A 17681-nucleotide genomic window follows, 5' to 3' on the forward strand; every position below is an offset into this window, starting at 1 on the left:
TAATAAGATACGAGGTCAAATAAGTAACAGAGCATCTGGGTGCTGCGGGCCTTAGAGGACTTTCTCTTTTTCTCAGGGAGATGAAGAACAACAAAACGGACGGACAGAATTACGATGGAATTTATCATTCACATTCAGGCAACATTGCTGGGGAAACGAAGGCAGACCAGAGCTGTCACAGGCAACTGGGTGGAATGGCTGGTTGTCCTAGGGGTGAGAGGATATTGGTTTGAACCAAATCCCTCTCACTGCTGTTTTAATACAAAAGTGAAGGTGACGAGCACTATAGCAGGAAAAGTGATCAGGAGCCTGCTGTTATCCAGGTGAGAGAGGGTGGTGGCAATGGCAGATTCTGGATGTGTTTTAATGTAAAGCCGGCCAGACTTAGGCAAGAGGGACCTTTCAGAGGTGAAAGGGATGGATCAGATTGGGAAGTTAGGGAAAGAAGGTTAGGAGACGGGATCATTGTAAGGACTCAGTTGGCAATAGTGGAGTTGAGGAGACTCAAGGAGGAGCTGCTTTGGTGGCAAGGTGAGGGAAACAAGAAGATCCTTCGAGGGTACATTCAGTTTGAGATGCCAACAGACATCCAAGTGGAGAGGCTGGGGCAGGGGTAGTCAGGAGGAAGTCGCCAACATGCAGATGGCACCCGAAGCATGACAATGCTTGGGAGAAGGGCAGAGGAAAAGGAGAAAAGACAGAGCCCTGGGTGTCCCAACACTACAGAGACAAGGAGGAGGAGAAGAAAGCAAAAGAGGACCGAGAGAAGCACTTTGACATCTTCCTGGGTGAACTGTGGGGATGGTCTGTCTGCAGCAATGCCTGAAGCTCAGGCATGCTCTCACCACTTTACCTTTGAAATTCCCTTGCAGGTCACTGAATATAAGCTCCCTTGGGATTTGAGGTTAAAGAGAAAAGTGTACACGCCCCAGAGAACTGGGTTTCTTGTACAGGGGTAGGCAGTCTGTAGTGCCCTGTGCAGCTTTGAGAAGAGAATTAAATATTTTTGCAAAACCGCAAAAGCCTAAGTCCCTGTTAGGTTTGATCTATATGCATAATAAAAGGATAATTCTGCCCTCTATCCCTTCACCCCCGAAAATCACCAAAATTTTCACATCTGATGAGGGATGTCCCAGAGAACACTGCTTCTCCCCATGGGCTGTGTTTAAATACCTTGGTATCCCAGAGGTCATTTCATACCTTCTCAAACATACACTGCGAGTACTCTGGTACTCGTCTGTTCTTTCTGCCTGCCTTATACCTCGTCCCCCTTCTTTGGAGTAACAACACCTCTGTTTTCCTTCAGAGACAGATACCCCTCAGACCGCAACATCCACCTCAGTGGGACAGCCATCCCCCAGGTTGGCCAACGAGACCAACGTGTGGTCCTAGGAATTAGAATTCAGGAGTTCACGTGTGGTGCAGTGGTTAATGAATCCAACTAGGAACCATGAGGTTGTGGGTTCGATCCCTGCCCTTGCTCAGTGTGTTAATGATCAGACGTTGCTGTGAGCTGTGGTGTAGGTTGCAGACGTGGCTCGGATCCCACATTGCTGTGGCTCTGGTGTAGGCTGGCAGCTCCAGCTCTGATTAGACCCCTAGCCCGGGAACCTCCATATGTCGTGGGAGCGGCCCAAGAAATGGCAAAAAGACAAAAAAAATAAAAAATAAATATAAAAAATAAAGTCTATTAACATATATTAAAAAAAAAAAAAGGATTCAGTACACAAGAAAGAAAAGGAATTGGAGAGGATTCATCCAAACCATGGGGCCAGAAAAGCGTGAAGATCACCAAAAAAAAAAAAAAAAAAAAAAAAAAGCCAGAAAAATTTAAAAAGCCAGAATCATGATTCTTATGACCACGGCTCTTTCAGCAGTTGACCGCTATCTCCTCCAATACACTATTATCATTTCTAAGTCTAATGCTTGGATCTTCCCTTTTACACATTAACCCACTTCCTATTAACAAATTCCTTTAGCCCAAGTTAGCCGGAACTGGTTTCTGGGGCTGGCAGCCAGAGTACCCAGGCATACCTACCAGTCTCCACACCGCACAGCTCTGGGGTAGCTCATAATAAGACCTCTAAATCTTCCAGTGGGTCAGGCTTTCAACATAAGTAAAAATAAAGGTTTAGAGGCTATCAAAAACAAAATAAAAGCTTAAGAAATTGTTTCATTTGGTACTATTCCAATAGCCACCCTAACTTCTGATTGTAAATTTTTCTTTTACTGACAAATCTTTCTAAGGAGAAACATTCCTTTCATTCACTGGAAATATGTGTTTTCTTTTTCTTTTTTTTTTTTTTTTTTTTTTTTGTCTTTTTGCCTTTTCTAGGGCCGCACCCAAGGCATGTGGAGGTTCCCAGACTAGGGGTCCAATCAGAGCTGTAGCCGCCAGCCTACACCACAGCCACAGCAGTGTGGGATCCAAGCCGCATCTGCGACCTACACCACAGCTCACGGCAACGCCGGATCCCCAACCCACTGAGCGAGGCCAGGGATAGAACCCACAACCTCACGGTTCCTAGTCGGATTCGTTAACCACTGCGCCATGATGGGAACTCCTATATTTCCTTTAATTAATCAAAGTAATGCTCTTTTTTTTTTTTTTTTTACAGCTGTTTCTACAGATGACAACCAAGCATGTACCTGCCTCGAGATTTCCTATTCTTTTATGTTTGCAGAGCTTCCGTGTTTTTCACGATGTTGTAGAAACAAGTGGGAATCACTGGCATAGCTGGGACAGGGTAAACTTGTTTAGACGTGCAGAAGTCATCCAGCCATGCAGGTCAAATCAGCTATTTTAACAACTGGGAAGAGAGCTTCATCTCCAGAGCATTTGCATTTTACTTCAGTGAATACAGATAGGTATCCCCTGGTTACTCATTGGTGATAATCAATTTTGAGTTTTACTTTACCATAGTCTTCCATATGTTTAAAACATTTCACAATTTATTTGGAATTCTAGTGTTTGCCTCACAGTTTCTGTTAAAAGGCTGACCTAAACCATTCATATCTGAGAGAAATAGTCTCAACAGTTTAATGGCTGCATCAGCTCAGATCCCCTGAGAAGCAGCCCCCCAGCTTCCTACACCATGCTGGAGGCTCCCAGATTTGCCGTTCAGAGTGACACCTTGGCACAGCTCACCAGCAAACAACAAAGGGAGAAATGATTTGGTCTGTTCTGCCTTTGAAAAAAAATGATCTCTCTGTGGACCTTCTCTACACTTTCTGGTAATAACTTTATAAAGGCTACTGTCCTTTTGTTAAAGTCCAATGAGGTACATTTTTCTCTCCTAGTGAAAGCATGGGCCTCCCTTCTCAGGCCTTCTGTGGGTTCTACCAGGAAGCTCCAGCCCCAAATCTGTCCTCCACCGTCTGGTTTAGCTTCCACCAGGGGTCAGTGGCTCTCAGTTCAGATCTGTTGGCAAACTCTGTAACAGTGACAAATCAGAAAACACTGGTGTTACCAATGTAATGTGACACTAATCACTGACAGCCTTGCAGTCCCTCCTGTGTCACCTCGCCTGGTTGCCACAAAGCTTAAGGCTAACCTCTGCCCTCCAAGGCAGGAGGTGAATTAATCTGGCGACAAGGGCAGGCCTAGTCCTTTTTTCTCATTCGAATAAGCTCAATAGCAAGTGATTTTTAAAGATCTGATCCATGTATGGGGGTGGGGGGGAAACCACTATAGGAGTCCCTGCTGTGTACAGTGGTTTAAGGATTCAGCATTGCTGGACTTCCCATGTGGCTCACAACACAACTACCCGGCATTGCTTCTACAAGGATTCAGCATTGCTGCAGCTGTGGCTTAGATAGCATCTGAGGCTCGGATTCAATCTGTGGCCGGGGAACTTCCATATGCCATGGGTGTGGCAAAAAACAAACAAACAAAAAAACCCTACAAACCTACAAAGCCAAGTACAAAACAAACATTATACTGCTGGTGTCACTATCACTGTGAGAGCAGCCCTATAACAAGCAAGCAAGCAGGTCAGACATTGCAGGATGCTCTGGCTCATCACCAGGATTTGTACCATGTACCCCGTCACTCAGTTTCACAGGCACTACCTGCAGACTGTTAACACATAAAGAAATTTCCTAAAGAGAGAAGTACATTGCACATGGATGAACTTGAACGAAAATCTTTTCAAATGCCTCTCTGCCTAAACTACAATTCTCCTGTATTCATGTCCTACTCAAATTCTACTAGTAAGAGAACAAATTTCCTATGTACTTGAAAATCTTCATTAAAATCACATTCTCCAAATTGTTAAAAATAAATCTGAGAAAAATTTGCAAATCCCTTTTTTATATTTGTATTATGATGTTACTTTTTAATCAACAGTGTACTAAATGATATCTTTGTTTTATGCTTTATCTGGAAGGTGATGTCTTGTCAAGGAATATTTAGGACTATAACATTATGGCCTTGTTCGGCATGAATACCATCTTCCTGGTTTGATTTTTCAAACTTTATTTTTTTTCTTTTGATGGCCTCACCTGAGGAATATGGAAGTTCCTCAGGCCAGGGGTCAATTTGGAGCTGCAGCTGCTGGCTTATACCACAGCCCCAACGACACCAGACCTGAGCCACATCTGCAACCTACACCACAGCTTGCAGCAATGCTGGATCCTTAACCACTGAGGAAGGCCGAGGATCAAATCCACATCCTCAAAGAGACGACGTCAGGTCCTTAATCCAGAGCCACAATGGGAACTCCTTTATTTTATTTTATCTATTTATTTTGTCTTTTTAGGACTACACCTGTGGCATATGGAGGTTCCCAGGCTAGGGGTCAAATTGGAGCTATAGCCGCTGGCCTATATCCGCCACAGCAATGCCAGATCTGAGCTGTGTCTGTGACCTACACCACAGCTCATGGCAATGCCGGATCCTTAACCCACTGAGTGAGGCCAAGGATCGAACCTGCATCCTCATGGATACTAGTCAGATTCATTTCCGCAGAGCCACAACAGGAACTCCGAACTCTTTTATTTTAAATAACAAAATGAGCTTTTACTTTTCCTCATCTCCTCTTTCTTAAAATGTCTTTTGTTATTTCTTATTACCCCTTTCTTGAAATAATTGTCATTTCTAAAAATAAATGAATACAGGTTAAAAGCATGGATTTTGGGGAAAGACTGACTGAGAACTCCTGTATCATAGCTTTATGATCTTGGGCAAAACACCAACTTTGCTGTGACTTAGTTTCTACATCCACAAAATGAGGATAATAGTATCTACCTCATGAGGTTGTTATGAGAATTACATGAATTGATATATGTAAACCATATATATCAGTACCTGACATATACTAGGTACTACTTTAAGGTTTGCTATTAGTAATGTTACTGTTATTAACGTATTCCTAAATTCTTGAGTTGCCTTTTAAAAAAATTTTTATAGTATCAGTGCTTGGAATGGGAAGGTGAACCCACTTTTCTAAACAAGCTCAAAACCAAATTTCCTTATATTCCTCCATCACAAACACTGGACATATACTTTTTTTTTTTTTTTTTTTTTTTTTTTTTTTGCAGGATGAGGATGCAGGAAGTGTTTACATGAGAAAAGGAAGTAAAGAAGATCTGGAACTATGATCATCGGATATTTCAACATGCATAACAAAGGTGGTCTAAATGAAAAGATTACACGGTCCTAAAGGTGAGACTGAGATGTCTGTTTCCTCTGTCGACAGGCAGCAAGCAAGAGAAAGGACAACATTGGATTTGGTCCTAAAGGCTGAGCCAGACATAATAAACAAGGTTAAGGTTGGGGTCGTGCTCACATTCACAGCCATGTCACACATTAAGTATTTTAAGTGTCAACAGGATTCACATACGGTGATGCTGCATTTTAGAGAGATAGGACTGACAGGAAACCAAGTTCATAAACAAACTCAGTAGCATAAATTGTCAGTTACAAGAAACTCCAGAAATGGGAGGTCACATGAGGGTTATCTTCTCAAACCATTACTAAAACGTCAACATAAAAAGCACTCTGTTTGTCACCTGCAGAAGTAGCACATCCATATTCTGAAAATACATCATCAAAACTGTCTTAGGAAACAATCTAGTTCTATCAAGGTGACCAAAAGCAATTCTATGGGAGAAACAGAGCAGTTCAGAGCTTGCTACAAGAGTTGTCGTTAACCTGAAAGAGAATATATACTGAGTCACGTATGTGTTTAAAGAAAAAAAATAGGATTGCATTCACCTGCAAATAACAAGAACCTGACTCATTTTTCCTACGATGTAAGAAATCCAGAAGAGGTATTCCAAGGCTGATACGGCTGCTCAAGTGTATGAATAAAGGCCCAGGCTCCTTGTGAACTCCCGGTCTTCCATCCTCAGCATGTGACCATCCCTCAAAGTCACAAGATGGTTGTACCACATCCTGACTAGAAGAAATGGGTAAGGGCAAAGCAGAAAGCAAAGGTTTGCTAAGTCCTTTTAAAAATCATCTTTATCAATTTTAGACATAATCCTTTCAATAATTTAGAAATCCACTTCATTAAATCACACGGCAGGGACCTTAGAGGTGAGCGTTTTCAACTAGACACAGAGTTGTTCTCGAAATTAGTTTGTGAGAAAGGGAGTTTTAGGAGTTCCCGTCGTGGCGCAGTGGTTAACGAATCCGACTAGGAACCATGAGGTTGCGGCTTCGGTCCCTGCTCTTGCTCAGTGGGTTAACGATCCGGCGTTGCCGTGAGCTGTGGTGTAGGCTGCAGACGCTGCTCGGATCCCGCGTTGCTGTGGCTCTGGCGTAGGCCGGTGGCTACAGCTCCGATTCAACCCCTAGCCTGGGAACCTCCATATGCCACGGGAGCGGCCCAAGAAATAGCAACAACAACAACAACAAAAAAAAAAAAAAAAAAAAAAAAATGAAAGGGAGTTTTCGTAACCACTGGGTAGACAATGAGAATGTATGCCACATAACAAGGCACTGCAGAATCTAGAAACAGGTCAATGTTTCTCCAGTACTGTCTAGGGAAGGTGCCAACCAGCACAGGTGACATGGGTTGGATGGAGAAGCTTTTCTGGATGCTGGAATCTACTGAGATCATCTAACTCCATGCTCCCAAACAGCCTACCCATATAAACTTTGATACAGTGGACAGACAGAATACACTTGCCAGCCAGCACCTTTATCCTGACAAGTCTAGTTTTATCATGAATAAACTGGTCTTATACTTCTCCACCTGGCTGTGTGTGGCTTTAAGTTTCCAGAGTCAGTCCACTATCAAAATCAATTTCTCTCAGTTCTAGTTTTGTTGAAATAGTTTTGTGTTTTAAAATTATTTTACACACTGTTGTAGATACATATAGGATTTAACAAAATACACTAAACTGGTATTACTTACTTATCGTGGCATCTTTCCTAGACTATCACCTAAGTACACAAAATTTGGTTGTTATAATGGCCATCAACAAAAGAAAAAAATACTCAATTTAGGATCAGGAAGGTCTGACCTAGGAAATGGCTAACTTAAAGAAGTTTTGGTTAATTATAGGCAAATCATTTATTCTGGCAGGGAAGCTCTCTCTCTCTCTCTCTCTCTCTCTCTTTTTTTTTTTTTTTTTTTTTTTTTTTTTGGTTTTTAGGGCTGCACCGGAGGCATATAGAGCTTCAGGTCTACACCACAGCCACAGCCACGCCACATCTTCCGACCTACACCACAGCTCATGGCAGCGCTGGATCCTTAACCCACTGAGTGAGGCCAGGGATGGAATCCACAGTTCGTTTCTGCTGCACTACAATGGCAACTCCATGGGACGCACTTTCTGATCATACATATTTGGTGATGAGAGATTTTTTTTGTTTCTTTGTTTTTTACTTTTGTGACCCTCCTCAATATACTCAGCTTGGAATTTCCTTTGAAATGGGCCACATATTGATAAGGCACAAAATGAACAGGCATAGGTGAAGAGCTCCTATCTGTACACACACTGCTTCAAATATCCTTATCCAACGCTGGGTGACTGTACAAAATGATAATAACTACTATCTAATAAGCACCTACTGTGTGCCAGGTGCTTTATATGCATTACCTTATTTAATAACTGCAGCCCTAGAATATGGATATTATTATTTCTACATTAGAAATGAAGAAACTGGGGGAGTCCTCATTGTGGCTCAGTGGGTTAAAGACCAGATGTCACTGTGAGGATGGTGGGTTCAATCCTTGGCGTCAGCCAGTGGGTTAAGGATCTGTGCCTGTGACTGTGGCACAGGCTACAACTGCAGCTGCAATTTCAACCCTAGCCCAGGAACTTGAACATGCCACAGGGAGGCCATAAAAAGAAAAAAAAAAGAAAGAAATGAGGAAACTGGGGCTGAGAGAGAACAGGTAACTTGCTGAAGGCACACAATGACTAAGTGGCAGAGAAAGAACATGTGCATGGGTCTCTCTGCTGCCAAAGCTTGAATTCTTCCCAGCACACCACTGTGCCTCCCTAGACTTCTCTTTTCAACGTAATAAGTCAGCTCTCAACCAAGTAATCTTTCGATTTTTGCTCTAGAACAGACATTAGAGTTCACAGATATAGAGCAATAAAATAGGTCTTGCTGAAGAAAGACTGTGAAACTTACCCCAAGGCAACACACCCCACTTCTTGACTCTCAACCTAATGTCCACACAAAGGTCCCCCACCTTTTTTTTTGTCTTTTTAGGGCCACATCCATGGCATATGGAGGTTCCCAGGCTAGGGGCTGAATCGGAGCTGTAGCCGTCAGCCTACACCACGGACACAGCCACACCAGATCCCAGCCACATCTGCGACCTACACCACAGCTCACTGCAATGCCAGATCCTTAACCCACTGAGCAAGGCCAGGGATCGAACACACAACCTCATGGCTCCTAGTTGGATTCGTTTCCCCTGCACCACAAAGGGAACTCCCCACCCCTTTTTTAACCTGCCCATTAAGTGCCAGCTACCTACAAAGGTAGCATCATTATTTCAATGCTATGCTTAAGAAGTTTGGCAATGAGACCAGCCAGTAAATGAGATGACTAGAGAGGGCTGAGGTGATGAGAGCAACAGTCCTTCACCTATTTACTAGAAGAGTCTCTGAGCACTCAAGCATTCAAGACATCTCCAAACTCAGCTGCTTTTTAGATCCAAGCTAATTCAACGTGCAGTTTTCTAAATTCTACAACACTTCCTTAAGGTACGTATATATATGTGCTTTCGTGCACAAACTTCTGATTCTGCAGTTTGATCCCACAGCTGATGGGGGGAGCAGCTAACTCAGAATTAAACAGCTACTGGCTTGGCAGTTCTTCTGAGAGGCTTTACAGTGTAGAGGGAAGAGCCTACTCTCTTATCAGGAGTAATTAACCCATGATTTCTTTCAAAGGGCAAGCGCATGTCACAGAAAGATAATGTTAATTTTTTAAGAGAGAACTATAAAAGCCTCCTCGCTCACTTTTATTATTGAAAATATCCAATGATTACAATAACTTATACAAATACACTAATATTTTTCCATGTTACAGTTAGAGGAGAGAAAAGCAGAGATGGTGACAGGAAATCTAAAGGAAAGAAAGAAAAAGAGAAAGAACTGAAGGAGCAAATGAATCAAGTTGTGAAGCTGAAAAGAGGAAGGAAGAGGAGAGTGAAAGCAATGCCCTGTGATATGGAGGAAGGGAGCAAAAGAAGAAAGAAAATGAGAAAATTGGGGCAGGTGGGGTAGGCGACATGGGAGAAAGCAGGTGAGAGACAGACGGAAAGGCATAGAAAGACAACTCTGACTTGAGCTATGCTTATTGGTAAACTGCCATCACTCCTTCATGTCACCTAGCACGTGGGCACCGGCAAACATCAATACCCTGTGTTATCTGAAACTCTCGTGAGCTCTTCTACAGTTTCAAATAATTCTTTCATCAATATAATTTAGTTTATTTTGTTTTCCAAATGAAGTTTATGTTTCTTAGGAAAGCTAATTTAGCATTAAAAGATGACCTGGGTTTTCAATGTTGACTTGGCAACCTCAGAGTTCCTATAACTATCTCTTTGTGGCATTCAAACCTATCTAATTCTCTTAGCTTTGTTTTTCAAATGATCAGAGCTTCCTTAAGCCGCAAATCAACAACATCTGTAGTGATCCTTCCACAAACCCCCAAGTTCAGTGGCTACATTTAGCGCCTACAGGAGACTGAATAAAGGGGAGGAAATGTGTAGTTCTAGAGAAGCACACATGTTAGAAATAATTGGTTAGCCCATAGGCACAGCATTCAACCCTGCAGAAGCTCTGCCTTCAGTGAGATGGGCATGGCAGGTGACCATGGTGAAAATTACTCTCTAAGCTACACAACTGACACTAAAGTGAGATCACCTCATGGGGAATTTTCTGAGAGCCAAGGATGTTTTTTCACATACGCCATCCCTGTGTTTGAACGGTCATGATGAAATATTCATGTTTGAAAATTCAACTCCAATTTCTTAAAATGTCTTTTTAATACTTCCTGTTTAAGGTTAATATGATTAAAATTATACAGTCTGGGTATTTTATAAATAACGCTAAAATCAGTGAGGTAGGCATAGGGTGGATTAATCACTCAAACTATTCTCAAAGATAAAGTATTTAGATAAATGAATTTTACTTTTCATGTGTGTTATGTCACTACCCAGACATAGTATAAACCACTTCTCTTTGTTTACAGTGAACCTGCCCGTTCTAACCAAATGCACTGAGTGTAGGGCCATCCATTTTTTTTCTATTCTTATATGCCATAAAGAACTTTAAAAAAAAAAAAGAAAAAAACTTTATATTTTTGTGCAAGAACATATACAAGATTTTTTTTTAATTTATTTATGCTTTTCTAATGAACGGCTATTTGAAATATATTTCAAATAATATGCAACAGCAATTACCTGCGAAGATTAAAGACATAATAAATAACTGTCAAAGCAGATTTGAAGAACAATTACACTTAATATGCAACATATCCTAAAAACTGATAATGTAAGGTTCCCATATCATCTATAGAGTTGACCAACTCCAGATAGGGAAAAATAAATAAATCAGATAAGTTTCAGATACTGTCTTTTGAATGAAACTAATTTATGAAAAAATTTGAAAGTCAGTAGTATTGACTTTAAAGTCTTGCGAAAATACCTATCACTATGCTTCTCAAAGGTGATAAGAAAAACTCATTGGAATAAGACGGTTCTGTAAAAACTGTATGATTACAATGATACAACTTTCTTATTTTATTCTTTTTTGTTGTTGTTGTCATTTCAGGGCCACACCCTCGGCATATGGAGGTTTCCAGGCTAGGGGTCCAATCAGAGCTGTAGCCACCGGCCTACACCACAGCCACAGCCACAGCCACATGGGATCCAAACCGCATCTGTGTTCTACACCACAGCTCACAGCAATGCTGGATCCTTAACGCAATAAATAAGGCCAGGTATCGAACCTGCATACTCATGGATACTAGTTGCATTGTTTAACCACTAAGCCATGATGGGATCTCCTTATTTTATTCTTTAACATTTTAAATGAAAATAAAAATAGTAATTTAAAATACTGATAAAAAATTGGAGGGAATTATTCTAATTAAATAATTTCTAGTAATGTACTACTGTGACTGAAGTAAGAATACCTGCCTAAATTAGATGTTTTCAATTATGATTCTAAAGACCTGGTTTTTTTAGTTTATGATTTGAATTGAAACTCATACAGGGAATATATATTAAAGAAACAGCTATGTGATTTAATACGCAATCTGAACATCAGTAAAATAAGTTTGAAACAAACTGTAGAGAGCAAGATGAACTATAAAAGCAGCAGCGTAAAAGCTTTAAATTGCTCCATCTTTATAGTCATACTCAAACAAGAAAGAGCAAACTGCTGGTAAAGAGCAGTTCACTTATAAATTGCATCTGACAAGTAATTCTGAGAGTTTAAATATACATGAAAGACAAATATCCACTCACCTGATCAACAACCCAGTTACTTTAGGAGTATTAGATAACTTTAATTCAAATTAAAAAATCATTCTTTTGAAAGAAATTTAATGTGGAGCATATTACCCAAAATTATGTCTAACATATGTATTATTTGAGTATTTGAAAAGTCATTACATTGCACTGCCTTTGAACAGTGATTTTTAAATAGCAACCAGTTGATTCTAAGAGCATATGTATACATAATACGAATACTGGCAATTGTTACAACAAAATAAATACTTTATACTGATTTTATCTTTCTTTAGGTGAACGTTTTGTTTTAGTAGTTGAAATTGATTTTCCTATCTACCCCACAAAATGGTTAAATAAACAACAGGATGAAAATGTAGCAGGGGAGAACTATTCAATAGTGATAATTGGATTTACAAAATATAATCAAATTCCCTTTTTAAAGCATCATGCTTTACTATCAATTCAGTTCCACTTAACACAGAGTTTTTTTCATCAATCAATATTTCAGAGCATTTTTTCACTGTAATGGAACATTTCCTCCACCTTATGACACCCGTAATAATGGGGATTCTGATCTATTTAGAAATTCATGCCTCGGGAGCGGCCCAAGAAATAGCAAAAAGACAAAAAAAAAAAAAAAAAAAAAAAAAAAAAAAAAGAAATTCAGATAAATTGTCTCACCAAAGCTCAAGTGCTTTACACAGACTAATTTACCTATGCTTGGCTTTCATAGATAATGTTTTTTCTTATATCTGACCTCTCCTTTCTGATGATGACTACGGAATAAAGCCCATCTTGTGAGTAGAAAGGTCCTTACTACATGATTTCGGGGTTATCTAAAAGTCTTTCTATCTCAAAATACATTATCTGCTTGTTCAGTGATGCCAAAATTCTTTTAATCAAAAGTAGAAAAACATCTCTCCATAGTTGTAACTAAGACTGTGGGAGAATATAACATTGACAAGTCACAGTTATTATACATTGGTTGGAGGAGAGGTTGTCAACAAAAGCCTGAGGAGTGGAGGTGAGGAAGAGGGATTATCATGGGAAAAGAAAGCTGCAGACCTCAAGTCAAGCTTCATGTGTTTCACAAGACTGCCCTGGTCCTTGTGAGAAGCAGTAGTGAATCGCCAGATGTGGCTGAGAAAGAGAAATGGCTGCCTGACTGGACCATCTGAGTTTCCATTTCCTATTATTTGCAACTTTCTACCAAAAAATAACTCAGGTTTGGGCCTGGAAACCATGTTGCAGAAACCAACATTTCTGGATCTGCGCAAAAAGAAAGAAGAAAGAAAGGAAGGAAGGAAGAAAAGGAAATTCTAGGAAAAAAATGTTCTGACCCTGAGACCTTTCTAATTCAACATGAGATATATATATATATCATGAAACCTCTTTTTTGTTGGGCTTCTAACTGTATTCATCATGCAAAGACACCATAGGTCACAGCGTCATTTCAAAAAAGTCATAGACAACAGAATTTAAAAGATATAGGAAGATGACAACAGAAATACCAAGCAACCAAGTAATGAGAACCAGTAGACATAACCATGCACTATTTACAGAGTTGCCAAAACTGCAAACAGATCGATATACTACTTAACACTGGAAATAAGTGACAATTCTGTTAGGCAGCTGAGTTTCAAATTCTGTGGTATTCATTTCTGGTTTTGTTTTTTGTTTTTTCCAAAAGACTTACAATAGAAATCTTTAAATGAATACAATGCAAATACAGAGACACACAATTTTGAACCACTTTAATACTAGACTGACATCTGCCTCCCCATTTCACATTCTGTCTCCCAGCACAAGTATTAGAGGTCAGCTGACACAGCCTTATTTAATGTCACTGTCTGTGTTAGGTGCCATTGTACCTCTATCTCGATTCATTCTTCCAGGTAAAAAAGTAACAGCCATCAACAGCACCCAAACACCATTGTCTCAAATGCTAAGTTCAATATAAATCAGAGACAAGACTGATTTTTCCTGACATAACTATTACATTTTTGTTTTGTTTTGTGTTTTTGCCTTTTGAGGGCCGCTCCCACGGCATATGGAGGTTCCCAGGCTAGAGGCCTAATTGGAGCTGTAGCCACCGGCCTAGGCCAGAGCCACAGCAACGCGGGATTCGAGCCGCGTCTGCAACCTATACCACACACAGATCACGGCAATGCCGGATCCTTAACCCACTGAGCAAGGCCAGGGATTGAACCCCTAACCTCTTGGTTCCTAGTCGGATTCATTAACCACTGAGCCACGACGGGAACTCCAACTTATTACATTTTAAAGGTTTACAAAATTAGAAATAAAGTCTCAAGCTAATATTTTGCATATTTTTTAGTTTGAAGAAAATTTGGCTGAACAACCTCTTACTTTGGTTCCATATAAAACGAGCTAATGACAAAAGTATATTAGGTTAAGTTTTTCTATCAACAGTTCAAACCTTAAATACATGTTACATAATTGATTTTAACATTAATTTCCAGAAGTGTAAAAGAAAAAGAGACATATGTAAGCATCATTTCATTTTTAAACATTTCTTCTACCTACAGAAAATTTTACAAGGAAGAACTTACTGAAGGCCTATAGCTACAGCCAGTTTCAAAACTAAATATCTGACAAAACAGGTAACAGGAATTTAAGATCTTACTACAGCCATTCTCAAAGCTTATAATAATTTGATCTTCTAAAACTTAAATAACATTTTTCTACCTTTTCTGGTAGTGGAAGAGGTAGAAATTGAGACACTCCCACACAATGTGCAACCTGAAGTATTACACTTTATTCTTGCCCTTTATCATTCATTCCTTTTTGGACTTAGAGATAAGAGATATGATTACTGTCAGTCTTAGGTGACTTATATTTGCTAGCTTTATAACAAAAGCAAAGGCTATGTCATAGTTTGGTATTTTATATTTTTCTATGTTGCCACCTTACAAAAGACATGGAAAACAGGAGGGGGGGGGAAGCCTCCGTATTATCACATGGTCTTCCATTACAACCTGACAATCACACCTTTTAGCCCAGCGGTGGCTCACTTACCTACCACTCTCACTTAGAGCTAATAACAGGCAAGTACCTTTGCTAAGGGTCACACCAAGAGACAGGCTCAATCCATCAGTCTTTGGGTGAGTTCTGAGTTGCCATTATATTGGCTGGCCCTTCTACTTAAAAATGAATTCAGAAAAACACCAGATTGTTCTTGGGAAGGGAATACAATGAGCACTTTTATTAAAGAAGAGACTAGTTACAGAAAATGAATATTCCAAAGTCTAAAATTCCACCAAATTAGACCCCTGCTTTACAGAAAAGGCTGCCATCATGCCACTAGAAAGTTGTAAGAGCACTATTTTAAATCTCTAGAAGGCATTTATTTAGGCTAAATATTTTAAAGCGGATATGAAGAGGGTTTTATGTAGAAAACTCAAGGATTTTTATCAGTTTTATATGCATGTTTATCTGAAATGGCAGCTGCTCCGTGGATTATCTCCTGCTATGTCAATAACTATTATCCTACAAGATATGGCAACTATGACATGCGATTGTTACTAGACAATAGTTTCTATTTGGTTGGATACCAATATTTTTGCCTTGAAATTCTAGTTAAACAGTGTCTATCACCACTTAAAACCTCCACTGCAATGAAATATCAGAAGTTCCAGTGGAAATAACAGAAAAGACAATATCTTTTTATTTTTTCACATCCTCGATTTACTAGCTTAAAATATGAAAAAATGCATGCACTACATAGAGGTCTATTGCTTGCAGCTAAATTGTTCTTTTTCCATCATGTTTAATTTTGATGAAGAATCTCGTAACGATCTTTTTTTTTTTTTTTTATGGTTCTTTACATTATAAGGAACTTCCAGTCCCTACCTGGAATTTAAAGCTGTGCAGATTAAAGACCAAGTCATTAATAAACATCACAGACATCATTCTAAAATCAAGGAGCACGTTAAAAGTAAGAGCGGAATCAGGAAAAAACCCCATCAATTCCTGACATTTTAAACGCCACTTTAAAAAGAAGAAAGCGCTGGAAGCAGCCACTCCATGTCAGGAGGACTGTTTGACACTGAAGGAAACGACAGGAACCCCTGGCTGGGAAGCAGCGGGAACTTTGTGGCGGGCGGCGGAGGCGCGGGGCGGCCGCCGACCCGGGCGCGTCAATCTGTCACAAGCCGGTCCGTAAAGCTCAGCGCCAGCCCCAGCGCCACCGGGTGCACTTCGGAGGGGACCGGCAGCAGGACAAAGGTCTGGGATCCAAGAACTCGGGTTAAAGAAACAAGATGCGCGGATTCATTCAAGTGTCAGCTGCCAGAACCAAGAGTGAGGGCAAAGACCCGCCACATTCTCCGCCGTTTCCCACCAGAACCAGTTCCTCGCCGGGAGACGCCAGAGGGGAGTGTGTGGTCTGAGGGGCAGGGGTGAATAAAGCCCAACTCGCGACTCCATCCTCCACTAACTTTCTCTCCCTCCACGGAGCGCACAATTTAGGCAAAGGGGTCAGGTCGCGGTTCAACCGCCCCCTGGAAGAAGGAAAGGGAAAGACAGCTGCGCTGGGCGTGAGCGCGGATGCTGTGGTACCTACCATGGTATTCTTGTCCCGGTACGTAGTAGGTGGGGTGGCCCGCAATGTGCAGGGAAATGAGCACCTCACCCTGCTCCCCATCCCCTTCCAGCTCCCCGTGGTGGGTGCACAGGAAAAAGAAGGGCGAAAAGCGGGGGTAATAGCCCACCGCCGCGTGCGCCCTCAGCGTCGCCCCCAGCAACAGCACCAGGAGGAAAGTCCGCGGGGCCCAGCAACTGCGCTCCATGCCGCCGCCGCCGCCGCACGCTCCGAGCGCCGCTCTCTCATTCAGTTTTGGAGACGCAGGGATGGAGGAGCCGCGCGGAGGGAAGGTGAGAAGACGGCAGAGGGAGCAGAGCAGCTGGGGCGCGGAGCCCCGCCGGGAAGTTCCGCGGCACACGGCGGCTTCCAAAGTTTCTTTGGGCCGCGGGAGCGCGGGGCCAGCCTGCCGGCGCCGTGAGCGCGTCGGCCGCTGCCTCGGTGCGCCGCCGCCGCCTGTGCGCGACGCCCCTCGGCCAGGCCTGGGAAAGCGCCCGCCCCCCTCCACACCTTCTTAAAGCCCCGGGCGCCGAGTCCCCCCCACCCCCGACGCCGCCGCCACACGTGTCCGGGCCGAACCCCCGCCCCCGCGCGCCGCCTCGCGCGCGCCCGCCCGGCCCCCGCCCACTCGGGCTCGCACGCCTCACCCCGCGCGGCGCAGGGCGCACGCCTCCTGGGGACCGGGCTCAGGTGCCCAGTTCGCGCTCGGAAAGGCTGATGAGGGACGCTAGTCGGGCGCATTGGGGGGCTCGGGGGTGCTGTCGAGGGCCACGGGGTTCGCGAGTCTCCAGTGAGAGACTTAAAAGCCTGAGAGAGAGACCCTCCCTCCCAGATGTCTGGAGGAGCAAAAGGAGAGGACAGTCCTCCCTGGCCCTCACATTTCCCTTTTTCCTGAAAGGAGGTGCGGGGAAAGGAGAGGGGCGGTGGGGGCCTGAGCTTGCGTCGGCTTCTTTGTCTGCACTGGCTGCGCCCCGCGCCCCTCGGGGCTCGCCCGCCGCGGAGCCAGGGCGGCCCGCACTTGTTCTGGGGATCTGCCCGCGGCCCCGAACTGCGAGGGGCCCCTGCGCTCCCTTCCCACCCCAGCCTCGCGTCCCTCCCGCTGTCCCCCGCCTGGCTCCTCGCCGCTGCGACCGAGTCTCGTCTGT

At 42.5% G+C, this 17681-nt stretch overlaps 1 protein-coding gene across 6 annotated transcripts in view; it reads right to left on the reverse strand.

The window, feature by feature from the left end:
- RELN (reelin) overlaps positions 1-17020 on the reverse strand; it is a 499001-nt gene extending 481981 nt beyond the window's left edge. For all 6 annotated transcript variants that reach the window (XM_084977353.1, XM_084977355.1, XM_084977351.1 and 3 more), the window contains exon 1: positions 16519-17020. In XM_084977353.1, the coding sequence (XP_084833479.1) occupies positions 16519-16744 (226 nt within the window). In that variant the 5' untranslated portion in view covers positions 16745-17020. The remainder of the gene's footprint in view (positions 1-16518) is intronic.
- Between the last annotated feature and the right edge of the window lie 661 nt (positions 17021-17681).

Source organism: Sus scrofa, chromosome 9, assembly GCF_054392235.1.
Source record: "Sus scrofa isolate SSC_HxYL_T2T_F1_AM1 chromosome 9, Sscrofa_HxYL_maternal_Yorkshire_Landrace_v2.0, whole genome shotgun sequence".
Classification (NCBI taxonomy): domain Eukaryota; kingdom Metazoa; phylum Chordata; class Mammalia; order Artiodactyla; family Suidae; genus Sus; species Sus scrofa.